Below are 15,227 nucleotides of genomic sequence, written 5' to 3' on the forward strand. Positions count from 1 at the left end.
GGAGCGTACCTCAGAGATGGAGCGGTAGCCTGAACTTGCCAGCTCTGCCTGGTGCTCAGGAGACCCTTGGGAAGAACAGGCATGTTTACCTGCAAAGTACAGTTCAACAGAACTATTAGCCTTCAGCCTAATTGACAAAGTCTATTTTAACAGCAAATAAATTTTGTATAATAGCCTCAGAATGTACAAATCATCAGAACAAAGAGCAGTTTGTTATTGTTTTTTAAATGCTTTATAATTTTAATAAGCTTAATATGCTTAATCATTTTAAATTGCTTCAGCTACTGGTTATATTTCACCTTGAATGAGCGTCTCATTTTTCTTCACCCAACAGGAAGCAGCTCTCTGATCTTCTGCTTCTTTGATACAGCATTTCCTTCTTTCCTTGAGAAGAAAAATGAGCTGGGGACTCCTGTGTGATCTGCTGAGTGGAGTGAATAAATATTCAACAGGGATTGGAAGAATTTGGGTAGCAGTTGTGTTTATATTCCGCCTACTGGTTTATGTTGTGGCAGCAGAAAACATCTGGAAATATGAACACGATGAATTTGAATGCAATATCAAGCAACCAGGTTGTGAAAATGTCTGCTTTGACCATTTTTTCCCTGTCTCCCACATCAGACTTTGGGCTTTGCAATTAATCATGGTCTCCGCACCTTCACTCTTGGTGGTTTTTCATGTTGCTTACCGAGAGAACAGGGAGAAACATCACAACCGGAGACTTTACAAAAGTCCAGGAGAGATAGATGGTGGATTGCTGTGCACGTACCTTATCAGCCTTGTTTTAAAAACAGGATTTGAAATAGTTTTTCTTGTCCTGTTTTATAAACTGTACAATGGATTCAAAGTACCACGTCTTGTGAAATGTGACATAAGACCATGTCCCAACACTGTAGACTGCTATATTTCCAAACCCACAGAGAAGATGATTTTCCTCTATTTCCTGGTGGCAACTTCATGCCTGTGCATTGTACTAAATCTAAGTGAATTGAGTTATCTCATTTTTAAATACGCCACAAAATGTTATCTGAAGAGGTATATCAAGAGATGTCAAGGCTCAGAAAGTGATTGCCACAAATAAGAACTCATCGGTCACAACAGACCAGCAGCTGCAGGACGGTTCCACAACAGCTTCTCACCTGTGCCTCCGAGTATACAAACTGAATGTGAAAAGAGGTTCTCTGTTGACTTGAAAGAAGGCTAGAGACCATTACACAAGCTGTATTTGATGAATTGCTCTTCCAATCAGTGCTCTACAGAACTGAAAGGACAATTATGTTGGAAATACTTTTTATCTGTTAGTCCCTCCTTACTTGAGCACATAAATTCAGTTCCATTACATATGTCATACATAAAATAATCTAGATCTTTTAATGGTGAAACAAGAGGTGTAGAAGCCTGAAAATTCTATGAAGGTTTCATATAAACACTGATGCTTTTGATAAATCACATTGAAACAATTGCTCAAACAGATATATTTTGAATATTACACAGATTTGATTTGGTACAATCAAAAAGCGTTTTTTTATATGCAGAGTTGGAAGAACCTGGGACTGATTGCGATGCTGAATGGGAAGGGGCTGTACAGATTTTGTCTGGTGGGTGGATGCGATAGCTCTTGAAATAGCGATTGGCAAGCTCTGGCACACAGGCTGTGGTGTCCTGAAAAGAGCTTCATGGTCACCAGCACATTCCAACAGCTTATCGTAAAACATCTCAAAAAAAGAAAAAATAAGAGATAGACACATCTAGTTAAGCCCAGGGTGATAAAGACAGACCTAATTATTTATCTACTTGCAGAGCATCTCTCCTGGAGGCATTTGAGCCCTTCACAGTTTTGAGAGAACACAGCCTGTAAGAGAAGGTGCTTGCTCGAACCTGTAAACCAGAGTTAACTCCTGGTCACCTGCACTGAGCAGCGCCTGAGTCATTAGAATTTTCTCCTGTTCAATGGTTGTGGTATTTAAGGGAAAAGATCATTCCCAATTCCCTCAGATCCCAGTAATGTAGACTGCACAATAGGGCAAAACATTAGCCAGTAGTGCTAGTATTCAGTAGCCCAGAATCTGGTCCCTTTATTAAGGCTGAAACTACAGCGACTCCTTCAGCAGATTCCCCTGCCACGGAATACCACATGAAATATAAAAATACGAAAAGCCTCCAGGAGAAACAAAGTAAAAAAGAATCACCCATTCCCGTCCCTCAGATCTCAGGGTATCTCTTAGACACATTGCATCTCTGCTCTTTGTTATGTGTGGGGCTTGGGCTAGCAAGAAAGGGACAGAAATTAGCTAAAACGTATTTTCTTTTGAATCTAGACTTCTCTGAGACGATGGGAATTAAGTGTCTAAAAAGACTTATTTCAGGGTAGTGTTCTCTTTACATTGCTGGGATGAAAGACCTTCAGACATACATCAATACTGAGCCTGATCAAAACACACCCTTCAGGGAAACACACCACCTGCAATAAGTGGAGCTGCCTGAACGTTGAAAGGATTTTATTGTTCAAGTCACCATGAAGAGGAAGAAACAGTAGCAAAAGCATGTTAACTATTATTGCTCCTTGAATGTTGAACCTATTCCATTGCTTGTGCCAGGATAAGGAAGTGGTAGCAAAGGCACATTAACTATTTTTCCACCCCCAAAACCCCTAGCTTTGGTTACAAAGTATTGCTTTTCTAAGTACGGGGTAGCAGGTACAAAATAAACCATGTGCTTTTGATTGTGGTTTTCCAGTTGTTTTTGTTTTTTTTTTTTTTTTTTTTTGCTTGTTTTTCTAAAATATACCTGCTTCTATAAAAGGTGAAAATACATTTGCTGTTGAACTTAACAGCGATAGCAGTCCCTCAGATATTTGCTTGCCAGGTCATGGCCAGGTAAAGTTTTACACGCCGAGTTATGCAGAATCAGTGTGTCTATCAAGCCAATGTGCTTCACACAGTTCAGAATATTTTCTGTTATATCTCTACACACACAGAATGTGGCTCGCAACAGAAACGCAGTTAGAAACTCTTTTGCAGCTACGGGACAAAACCCACCCAGCAGTGCACAAAGCAAAACTATCGCCCATCGGCCCTGTGCAACTGTGACTGCCACACTCTGAGTAACTGAGAATAAAACCCAAAATTATCTTGGCCCTTTTGTATATTAATGCATCATTTTTTACAACAAGGACAACACTATCAAAATAAAGAAACTGCTTCCAAAATAATTGGTTTTTTTAATTATTGAGGATGGATTTTAAGACAGCACACCAACAAAAAAGTATTTTTTTTTTTTTTTTTTTAAAAGCAAGGTTTATTTGAGAGAGAACAGAGAAGCAAACACAGTTTGGCCAACACAGGTTTCTGATTAAATTTGTGCATTAGCTGCTCTCTAATAAAAAACTATGTTAAGTCAGGGCTTGAAGGGTTTTAGAGCATCCCTTATAGCTCTGCGACTGGTCAGAGCTTCCTGCTTAGACCAAAAACTTCCCTGTGAACCAAGAACTTTAATTCTTTGGAATGTATATTCAAGGCTTTATTTCTAATTCTATCTTTAACAGCCATGAAATGACAAAGAAATTCCAAAAGGAAAAGGTTTCATGTCTTCAGTTTTGACAAAGCCAGTACCTTGTATGAGAAACAGTATGAAAAATTATTATGGACCCACTCTATGTAAGTCCTGACTCACTCATAGCAAACCACCAAGAGGCTTTTACGTCATGTCCTGCAAAATTGGTGTGACAGAGCCAATGGAAACCAGCATCACACAGGACAGCTCTGTCTGATTTTACTTAACCCGAGAGAAAATAAACAAACTCATCTACTTTCTGAACCATTGCTCTTGGCCAGCATTTGGTCTTTTACTGGCTCCTTCCCTTCCACAGCCCTTGCTCTGCCTTTATCCTGCTTTGTGTCCAGTTTAAGTTTCACTCAATATTTGCTCTTATGCTTTTTGTTCAGATGAGTTTGTAGGCTCAGTCCCTTAACTAAAGGTTTGAGGGCTTTTTTGTGTATTCAACTTTTAAGTTGAACAGACAAAATTACAAAAATAATTCAAGTGCTAAGTTGGTGTTTTTTTTTTTCTTTTTAAAGTGAAAAAGTACAGTCTCCTCAAGCACATAGCGATTGGTAGGAAGCTGATACGAGCCCGTACGTACAAACATGACCACTCTGTGCACATTTATAGAAAAATATTTGCCTCATATTTCCAAACATCTCTGCAAACATTAAAAGATCTGCCTCTTACATAGATCATCCTGTTCTTTAAGACCCAAGTAATCTCCCTGCCTTGTGACAGATGAGATCTGAAAAAAAGTCACAGAAAAAAAATTCCCTATTTGCTGATAGTTTCTTCCCTCTACTCCCATCTGAGGTACCTCTGGCCCTGTTTCCCAGCCCTTCTCCACACCAGGGCTCCAGCCAGGGGCAAGCAGGGCAGGGCAGCAGCTCCGCTAGCCCTGTGGGCACCGTGAACCTGTCTGCGCAGGTGGGAGCCCCAACCAACCAGTTCTTTGGCACAGAAACTACTTGCAAGAATACAACTATCTGCTTTACTTCACCTGAACCACCTGTTTTCAGTGTTAATTGGACAAGCATGGCTGCCTCGCTATCCAAGAGCTGTAAACAGGACATCCCAGCAGAATGCTCTAGGACCAACAAGTCCCCCCATCCTGCTGAGAACAAGCACCTCAAAACACGTGAGGATAAACCCACTACTCTTATTTACATTGAATTAGAGCTCAGACAATATAAGCGTTCTTTATAAACATAGTTAACCATAGGAGACTGACGGCTGGTTTAAAGATATCTCTCAATCACAAAGCAGTCTGTACTCTGCATCTGGACTCCTTGATTTAGTTGTTTCCCCATGAGCAGCAATTGCTTTTTAGTCAGCACATTCCTGATGGAGACAAGTGGCTTAAAAAAATGTGTCTTTGCTCAAGTGCACCACAGTTAATGGGTGACATGTCTGGAAGACACACAGGAGGAAGGAGAAGGGACAAGACAGGGACCGCATGGTGGGGCAGGAGCCGGCAGCACTTGCGGGTACATCACTCAAATTATCTAAATGCAAATACCCGATTTATTTCCTCAGGAACTTTTGTCAGTGGCTTTACCAAACCACAGTGCCCTCTGCAGTCCATGACATCTTAAATCAGACCCTGCCTTTGGGCCTCCGCCTTAAAATACTTTTTTTTTTTTTTTTTTACAAAAAGGAAAACAAATACCATACCAGCTTATCTGTTGGACAGGCTGTCAGTACCCACCTAAAAGGGAGTGTGCCATGGAAGGCACTGACTGTATTGGTACAGCACCCACTTTAATTTAATTCATTTGGATAAGAATTTGACAATTTAAAAAAAATTCATTCTCCAAACCAGAAATTATTTCCAGGGTATTTTTGACGTTGATATTTTTGTTTTTTGTTGTTTTTTTTAATGACATTCTACATTCTAGTATAGTACTGTGTAGCTAAATAGTTGTATACCATTCTCAGTCTAAAAACTGCAAATGACACAGTATCTATCACTGGGAATGTCAATGATGAAAATATTCAACTTACACAACACAAAATTATTCTAAAAATTAACAGTTGTGAGGTCTGTCAACAGTTAGGTACATCTGAAAACAAGAGATTTTGGGTGAGCTTTGTGGATCCTCTCCAGAGGAGGTTCTCTGCCCTCTTTTCCCCTGCAGCAGATCCCTCTACAGTCACCACAACTGGCATTCAACAGTAACTCCAAAGAGACCACGTAGCCACTGGTAGGTAGAATGTGGCATCACATGATAATGGCCTCTCCTAGAGTTAACATGCAAGGATTTGTTTTGGTTTTAACATTCTCAGGATACACCTTTGATTTACTAAGTCAGCAGAATTATCAGTTTAGTCACTCGGGAGGGATGGAAAGCAAGAGGAGCAACTGGGCTCCATTCAAATGGAAGCACGGGCTTTTTGAGAAGGTACACAATTTAGCACCAGGTAGCAAACTGAGGGCTACGCCCAAGCTGAAATGCTGTTGCCTTTCCACTTTTCCATACATAATCCTCACTCTCACAAAAAGTTATTTCATTTGGTTGTAGAAATGTGCCCTGTACATTGATATTCAAGTAAACTGTCACAGATTCCAGGTGAATAGCTTAAGAGCAATCAAGTGTAGCATTTAATGCAAAGCTTTACATGGCAAGACAAGTTTATAGGAGGAAAAAAAATCAAGCCAATCTCTCCCAAGATAAAGACTATTTTATATTACTGAAGGTAGGTCACATCCAGTAGTGAGAATAATCCAAGAACAAATTTTTGGTACCACACAATCCAGCTGGCTTGTCCCATCCAACTTAAGTGTAATCACACGTGAAAACCAACACTGAAGATTCCTGGGTACTGACAGCTCCCAGCAGTGCATTCACGCTTTCGGTTACTCAGCAAGCAGGATACCTGTCGTTTCAGTTAGCAGCATACAGAAAAACGGCTCCAGTCCTGGGTGCGACGAGCGGCACGGCTTCCGAGGCTTGTTCAGGGGTGGGAACGAGAGAGGTGGCGAGTGCTGCCAGGTGGAGTCAGCGAGAGGCAGAGCAGCGCGGAGGGAGCCTGTGCCCTCAGCAGAGCACAACCACCGAGTTTGGCTCTAAGATCACAATCTCACTTCCCTTTCAGAAAGTGCCTTGTTTATTCAGTTTTTAACGGTATGGCATAAGGACTCACGTATTTTATAGATAGATACCAAACTGGTATTATCAAAATAAACCATCTGTTTTATAAACCCACTATTTACAAAAACGGTTTCTGAAGATTTTTTGTTTTGGTTTGGTATTTTTTTAACAAAAATTAAACTATACACCAATCTAAGTTACAGAAACAAAAATAACCTTTATAAGATCACATGTATAAAACAAGAAATGAAATGTGATTTTATTTAAGGCAATACTGGGCTACTTCACAAATCACCACCTCAAATATATACACTGCTCCACACTACTAATTTTCTATCACATTCACAACGGATTCTTTAATACCAAATATTGTTTTAAATCTCGAATGTAGCAAACTATTTTTATTCACATTTCCATTTTTATTACGGAATCATAAATGTTTTGTATCCAATTAAAAGCAATGAAAAATGTAGCTATAAGAAAACTATTATATTTATGAGTTAACTACATATGAATATCATCCATAGATACTGGATGTCAAAATTTACAAAAATGAGAGTGTGTCAGTATGCTTAACTTATGAAATGTGATCTTATCCAGCTCCTCTCCTGTAAATAAATGCTTTATGCAAAATAAACTGGATATGGCAGACTTAGCTAGTTTTAGTTCAAAAGTTCATAAGTTAAAATGATTAAAGGACAGTTTTAAAAACTTGCTCACTTAGTTACAAATTAAAATTCCAAATATAAATGTGTCATTTAATAGTTTAGACTTACAGACTGCTGGTGGCAGCAAATGATTTACAATAATAAATATATACAAAAAAAGATGTATCTACAAATAAAAGAGTACATGAGCAGTGACCTGGTGAAAGATACCAATCACAGACAACTCACAAAGATTTAGTTCATGGAAAGGACAATCTGATAGAAAGTTGAGGTTTTGATCAAGTATTTACAACTGAAGCAAGTATTCTGTTCTTCAAGTCCCATAGGGATAAAAACAAATAACAAATTTCCATGACTCATGTCATGTCTTCTGCTAGATTAAATCACTTCAAAATAAGAGAGCTCCACAGTTACTAGCATGCTTGATGGCTTCCTAGTCAAAATAAATTTCATTACGGGTCATGGTTAAACACATTAGGTTTTCAATATTTTGACTCGCCTTGCTCAGTACCAATAACAATTACTTTTGCAGCTGTAACCTCTGGATTATCCTCCCAGCGTCCTTCAAACTTTGTCAAACTGACAACAGGTTTCATTTCCTGAAGTTGTTTCAACACACGCTCAGCACAGTCTTTAAAAGTCTTGTCTAAAACTATCTTTACGTTATCACCACATGGAAGCTGTGATGGGTTGGCAAATGGCACAAGGGTTTCAGTTTCGGAACACGACCAAGTGACATTATTACTTGCTACGGAGGTCTTCTCGTTGGATTTTCGGGAGTTTGAATGGGATCCTCTTTTGGTTCCACTGCTATGGTAGTCTCGTTCAGTGTTTTTCTTCTGCTTTACAGCAGACTCTTCAAGGAACTTGAGGAACGACACTTCAAAACCCATCGGCTTAAACGAGCTCCAGTCGAAAGCTGCAGGTTGCTCTTCAGCCGTCTGAATGGCGACAGCAGTCTCTTCCTCCCTGTGCACACTACTCATGTCAACAGGCAGCACTTCCTCAGGTTTTTCAGTTCTCCTCCTCTTATTCTGAGATACATTTTTTTCTTTGTTTGCTCTTTTTAAGTTGTTTGATTTCTGCTTTTCCGAGGGGCAGGAGTTAGTCTCCTGCAAGTCAGTATTTACAGTGGAAGGGATTTTTGCTTGATTTTCAGCACTTGAACAATCCTCGTTAATCAGTTTGGTAATGAATAGTTCTGTCAGTTCATCCACTTCATCCTTCTCACCTTTTTCAGTTTCCTTTTGTGGTAACGTAGATGTGCTTGAATCATTATTGCTCACTATCAAGCTCGGTTCAGGCTCTTTCACATCACTTTTTTTATCAGTCTCCTCTTGCTCACAAGAGGTTTCATTTACTTGTGGGGCAGAGTGCTTTTTAGATACAATAAGAAGATTTCTGTGTTGGGAAGTAAATGCTTTGGACAACTTATGACATTTATAATGTCTTATTATGTTACTTTCACTTGTAACTACGGACGAACATCCCTTTATCATACATGGATACTGAGTTATAAACCTGCTTGTACATTCCGATAAAGCATCATTTCTGGCCTTTATTGAATAAATGTGCTTGCCACGTTTCAGTGAATAATCCTTATTTTCTTGAACTTGAATTGCTTTTGAATTTTTGTTTTCCAAGTTCACATTTTTCTTTTGTTTTGTTTTCACTGATAGTCTGTTGCCTTCTTTTCCTGATTTGCTTTTTAGTCCTCTCTGTTTGGACTTCAGCGGCTTCTCCTGATTTGCTTTGCTTGAAATGTTTTCCTGACCTGGTGTCAGTCTCCTGGGTCTTATTAGATGATCTTTATGCTTGTCATTATGTTTGTTAAAAATATGCCTCAAGAGGTTAGACCTCGTAGCATAAATACGGTCACAGCCTTCACAGTCACACTTGAATAAACCGTCATCTTCTACTTTGTTTGGCCTTATCTTAATACCGTGATCTGCCTCAAGATGTACAATGTAGTTAAGATATGCTGTAAATGAAGACTTGCATTGAGGTTGATCACAAGAAAACCTTCCTGCCTCTGGAGCCGGTTTCATGCTTCCAATTTGCTCTGGAGTCATGTCATGAAGCTTCATATAATGTTGTATCAAGCTGGTAACTTCCTGGAAGATGCGAGAGCAGTCACTCACCTCACACCTGAACTCTCTGGCAGCGGGTTTGGTTTCCACCTCATCGCGCTCCTCTTTGCCTGGCTCATTCTCCTCCTCCACTTCAGCAGAGAAGGCAGGGAGATCTGATTTGTGCACAGCTTGGTAATGAAGGATTAGGTTTTGTTGTATCGTAAAAGCCGCGAAGCAGCCTTGATGGACGCACCGGTACGGTCTATAAGGGCTGTAACTCGTGGGGAGCTGCTCTAGAGATTTTGTGACGGGCTTCTTACGTTTTCTCTCCTCTTTTTCCTTCTTGTACCTCCTAACCTTGCGTACTTTGGGTTGTGCCTGTGTAGTACCAAAAGAGGCGGCACTATGGTGCTCCAGTGGAACACAAACCACTTGGGGTGGTTTTTCCAGTCTTTCAGGAATATTATTTTCTGGTAGAAGGTTTTCCAAGACTTTTACAGGCTCCACAACTTCTTTTATCGGAGCTTCTTTGATCAATGGAGCTGCAGTTTTGTTTTCAATTATTAGTGTCTGCAAAGTTTTTATTTCAACAGGCCGTGGAGCTGTGTTCACAGTTTCATTTTGAGATCTTCTGCCATAAGGCCTTTTAATTTTTAATTTCACCATCTCCTCTGTTGTAAAATGATGTACAAGCTGACAGTGTGCTCGGAGATTAGAGTTTCTTGTGAATGTTTTTGGACAGGTAGCTACAACACATTTGAATGGGGCGTACTTCAGTTGATGTTTCTTGATTTCTAGTATCATTTCTGCCGTGTACTGATGAACCTTGCCATAGTGTTTAAATAATGCGTCTTTTGTCATAGCACTATAATTGCAGCCTGGATCCTGACATACAAAAGGCTTATTAACTTTATCACTGAACTGAATGTTACTTGCCTCTGAAGATAACTGGATGAGGGGTTTATTCTCAGTTGATACAACAGGAACTGCTGGTGCTAGCGAATCTGCTGGAGGACACTGGGAAATGGTCTCAGAGATCGGAATGGGGGAATCATTTTCTAGTTTCAGATTTTGCAAGCGTTCCAAGATTTCCAGCATTTGAGTATCATCCTTTTGAGATGTCTCAGACTGAGCAGAGTTATTCTTTGCTGCAGTGACACTCCCCGTGTGCACAGCAAATTGTGTAGGAGTGGGTAGTTTTACACAATGTGCAGAATTTCCTGAAGAAGCCTGTGCATTATTTACTTGCGAGTCCTGCCCAGAAGCAGCAACGGTATCCTGAACTTCAGTTTTCACCTCAAGTATCTGAGTGTTCATAGCAGTTTTAATTATTTCCAGAGTTTTTTCAAAATTCTGTATAACATTGTCTTCTGAAATATGCTCCTCCGAATTTGCTTGTATACAAGAATTTACAGCCATCATTTGGGAATCCCCATTCTCAGTTTTTACTGTTAAAGGGGGTAACGTTGTATGAGCCTCAAGATTCGTTTTGAAGTTCTGTTTGACACTGGCCACGAATAACTGATTGTCAACATTACTGAGTTTCTGCGTGAGATTTTCCACCACCACTTGAGAGCCACAATTTGCCAGCAAGTTGGATTGAAAACCTTCTCCCTGTATTTGCACATTTCCATCAGTGCTTTTGGTTAGAAGTCCCATTGTTGTTGCATTACTTACTACTACTTTCTGTGATGCACTGGGTGCAGGCAAGGGTGTAGCTGCTTTTCGCTTCCTCTTTGAAGCACTGGTTCCCTTCTTATTCAAGTTGCTTGATCCTGAATTCTTGGGACTACTTATAACTGAAATGCGTGAACTGTTGCCTGCAAAGTTTTGTGCTGCTGCAACGGTATTAGAAAATGAGCTAGAACATAAGCCATTTTCAATAGTCTTTAGCATTAAGTTCTCTGTTGCAAAACCAGGTAAACTCTTGCATTCGTTTATCAGAGGAATTCTGGCATTGAGGGTCCTGTTTTGGTCTGTTAGCAAGGTACTGGGGTTACAGACCGCCTGCAGCAGAGGGGGCGCAGTGGAGTTGGAGAGAACAGCTGCATTTATCTGAGTCGTACCAGTGACACAACTTGTTGTAACTACATGTGGAAGTACTTCTGTGTTATCAAAGGTACTTGGGATGCCTGCAGTTTCCAAGGCTTGTTTTATAATCTGATTTCCTTCCTCATTCCCACTGGTATTAAGGTTAGTCACACTGGCCCGTGGAAACATAGTCTGCAGTAAGGCTGTGGAACGATTTTCAGCTGCAAGTAATTGGAGGAACGATGGATCTTTAAAACATGTCTCTGGATTGAAGGAAGACTCCTGGTGTTGCTGCAAGTTTAGTGAATTTGAGGAAAGAATCATGCTGGCAAGCAAAGACTGTCCATTAGCCTGCAGAGCTTCTGGAGAAATTTCTGATCCTTCAAGAGGTTTGCAGTAAGACCTCTTAGATAAGTGACCACCAAGTGATCTAGGATTAGTGAAAACCCTGAAACACCTACTACAGATGAATTTGCCATCCCTAATTATTGCTGGCCACTTTGCTCGCTTGTTATGTTTTGGCTTTCTTTCTTTCCCATTTAGGCCCTGGCCACCATCCTTTTTCACCTTTTCTGACGCTAGATGTTGAGAACTAGTTCCATTGAAGTTATTATCATTACTCAATTGTGAGGGAAATATTTGATCAACTGTTTCCTCCTTCGGGAAGGCAGAACTAGTGTTTCCTTCTAGTTGTGACGAAAAGTTATTTGTATTATTTTCCACTTGTGAGAAGACTGAATTTGGAGGATTCTCTGCTGATGAAGGAAAGAGAGACATTGGACCGTTTTCTGCAGGCAAAGGAAGAAAAGGATCCGAACCACCATCAACATTCAGAGGCATAACTCTTTTTGCCAGATCATCCAACTGGGAAGGTAAGGTTGCACCAGATAGATTTTCCATTTGTGAACATAAAACACTCTCAGGCTCACTTTTAATACGAGTAGACAAACTAGGATTTATGACACTTTCCACTACAGGCAACATAGGATTGCCCAAATTTTCTAGATGAGTTGGGAAAAGTGTACTTGAGACACGTTGCACTTGACTGGAACAGGTGGGATTCAAATTAGGTTTGTTCTGTGCAGTAAAAGCAGCACCACTGGGATTGCCCACTTGCGATGGCAAAAGATACACAATTTTCCCATCGGTCGGCACATTCTGCAGATTGCTGGATTTTCGTGGTTTCTTATTTTTACGTTGCATTTTAAAAGCAGCATATTGGTCAGGGTGTGCCGCCTTCATATGTTTGCCAATGCTCTGGGATGAGTTGTATGTTCGAGTACAGCCCTCAACCTGGCAACTGAATTTCTGAATTGGGGCTGCTGGTGACACAGCTGGAACTAAAGAGCTATTTATGTTAGGCTGTGACGGAATAAATGTAATACTTTCTAAAGTTTTTAAAGGCAGGTTATATAGATTAGCCGCAGCCTTAACACTGTCTTCAATTTCAAGTTTGGAAATGGGTACACTGTTTCGATACCCTGCCTGGTTCTGCATACTGAATGGACTTACAATGGTCACTTGTCTTTCTAAGCTTTTTGATTCGAGGGCTTCTGGTTTTAGTGTATCTGAAGTCACAGAAATATTTTGAATATTCTGAGTTGGACTGAGACAGTCTTCTTCCTTTCTCTCTTCGAAAACTGGAAGACAGGAGACAACTGATGAGCACAACTGCTGGGCTCCAGGATTAGTGGTATCTACTTTACTGGCAGTAGCAGCCAATTTACCTCTTTTTACAAAGTTCTCTCGGATCTTCTGGTTAACAGCAGACATCTTAATGTTGCTTGCTGGAATTGCCACTTCTGTCTTCACTGAACCCATAGGACACTGCTCTGAGCCAGCATTAGGCAAGGAATCGCTTTGCTGCAGTACACTTACACTTTCATTCCCTACTGGTTCTGCTTTGATTTGACTCCAAACGACATTTTCTCCTTCAGTAAAACTACTTTCGTTGTCAGCTGGTGGAGGTGTCAATTCCTCTTTAACAGCAACTCCATTGGTATTTTCATTAGCCTTAGAAGGCTGACTGAGATCAGGCTGATCAGGCTGGTTTTCAGGCTGTTGCACATTTTCGGGCTGCTTGCTGTGATCCTCAACATGCTTTTCCAGTTCGTTCTGAGAACGGTATACCTTTCCGCAGCCTGTAAATTTGCAGGTATAGGTATTATAGTGTTGTGCTTCGTGATCATAGAGTAAATACGCTTCAGAAAACACTCTGCCACATTTAGGAAACATGCACTTTGCTCTGAAGACTTGATGCTCTTTCCTGTGTGTCAGCAGCTCAGCGTAACTGTTAAAACCAGCCTTACATTTCATCTGTATGCAGATATAAGGCTTGCTGCCACAGTGCATTTGTAAATGATCATTCAGGTGAGTAACACTTACGAAATGTCGTCTACAGTACTGGCAAATCACTTTTTTGCTTTGCATTTCAAGAAAACGTTTAGCTTCTTCATTATCTTTATGCCCCTTTACATGTGCTATTAGGTTTTTAAAATATTTAAAGCCTTTTTTACAAAATGTTACAGGGCAGGTGAATTCATTAACAGGTAGTGGCTTTTGAACTGGCACTATCTCTGGTATATAAGGTTTATCTTTGTCATCATTTTCATCATCTGAACCATCGTTATCATTAAACACAATGAAGTCTGTTGAATAGAGACTGTTCTTCTTAATGGGTCGCTGTTCCTGTTTGGTTACAGAATTAGTTTTTTGATTCTCGTTGGTAGTTGCTATTTTAGGAGGTCTTCCCAGTCTTCTCAGCGGTTTCATAGCAGCCAATCTCTCTTTGCTCGATTTTTTAACATGCAAAGTTACATGGGGAACAAAGTTTTCTTTAGAATTAAAATTTTGTGCACAAATAGGGCAACTGTAAATTCCATCCTTATAATGTTTTTGTGCATGCCTAACTATTCTATGACCTAGGAATTCTTTGTCACATAACACACAATATTGCATATAAGCTTGCCAGTTCCTAAATCTAGCCGATATGAACCCCCTCTCTCTGAGTTTTTTAATTTCTCTTTTCTTCTGCTTTTCATCTCTGATACCCTTAAGAAGGCTTGTAGCTTCATCAAAAGTGCCAGCAAGCCCATTCACAGAAGTTTCTTTAGTCTCTTCCTGGCAATCCTCAACCTTTTCATAAACTTCACTATCGTTTAGTTCATCTATTGATGACACGATGGATGCCTCCTCTCCCATCAATGCCAGACACTGACGCTTGAGAGTTTTCCAGTCCCAGAATTCTGGATCAAAAGGCCACTGAGTTTTCAGTACAAGTAAAAGCTCACAGCGCAAAGAATTTGGTATTGGAAGATTCTCTTCATCGTACTTCTGGTCAGGCTGATTGTAAAGGATTTCAACAGCATAATATGCATCCACAGTGGGTTCAAGAAGAAATTCACTCAGCTGACAAGCACGTTTAACCTCCAAATCGTCTGGAAGCAAGCAGGAGATGGTCTTGCAAATAGATATCTTGACATCTGCATTTTCACTGGCTTCCAAGCGCAATGCTTTCACACACAGTTCAATGCAGGTTGCAAGCCCAGCACCATCAATCTGTAAAGCAAGACTGATTTTAGTAAGTCAGATTATCATAACTTTTTTCTATATTTGTAAATGAAAGATATCACTATTCAACTCTAAGTGTCAGAAAAAATGCACCTGGAGTTTATAATAATACTTTCTACTCTAAGAAACAGTCTTTAGATGCCATTCCTTAAGTTTCATAATTTGTCTTCATGCTACTAAAAAAACATGGAAGTGTACATAAAACTAAAACACTAATTGTATGCTCTGCCTAGTTTGAGGACTTCAGGACT

General features: G+C 40.1%; 2 protein-coding genes across 2 annotated transcripts in view; one reads left to right on the forward strand and one right to left on the reverse strand.

Moving 5' to 3' along the window:
- The first annotated feature begins 318 nt into the window (after window positions 1-318).
- GJB7 (gap junction protein beta 7) lies at window positions 319-6,679 on the forward strand. The gene has a single exon (XM_082050031.1). It carries the CDS (start codon window positions 398-400, stop codon window positions 1,079-1,081), a length of 684 nt encoding a protein of 227 aa, XP_081906157.1. The 5' UTR covers window positions 319-397; the 3' UTR covers window positions 1,082-6,679.
- Window positions 6,680-6,828: 149 nt separating this feature from the next.
- ZNF292 (zinc finger protein 292) overlaps window positions 6,829-15,227 on the reverse strand; it is a 45,329-nt gene continuing 36,930 nt past the window's right edge. Inside the window, exon 8 of the mRNA XM_082050030.1 lies at window positions 6,829-14,964. Coding sequence (XP_081906156.1) covers window positions 7,786-14,964 — 7,179 coding nt within the window. The 3' untranslated portion in view covers window positions 6,829-7,785. The remainder of the gene's footprint in view (window positions 14,965-15,227) is intronic.

Source organism: Streptopelia decaocto (genome assembly GCF_964273445.1).
Source record: "Streptopelia decaocto genome assembly, chromosome: 3".
In the NCBI taxonomy this organism is placed as follows: Eukaryota; Metazoa; Chordata; class Aves; order Columbiformes; family Columbidae; genus Streptopelia; species Streptopelia decaocto.

What these genes read in the sequence shown, in the direction of transcription:
- GJB7 (XM_082050031.1), top strand. Translation starts at nt 398, where the DNA reads ATGAGCTGGGGACTCCTGTGTGATCTGCTGAGTGGAGTGAATAAATAT.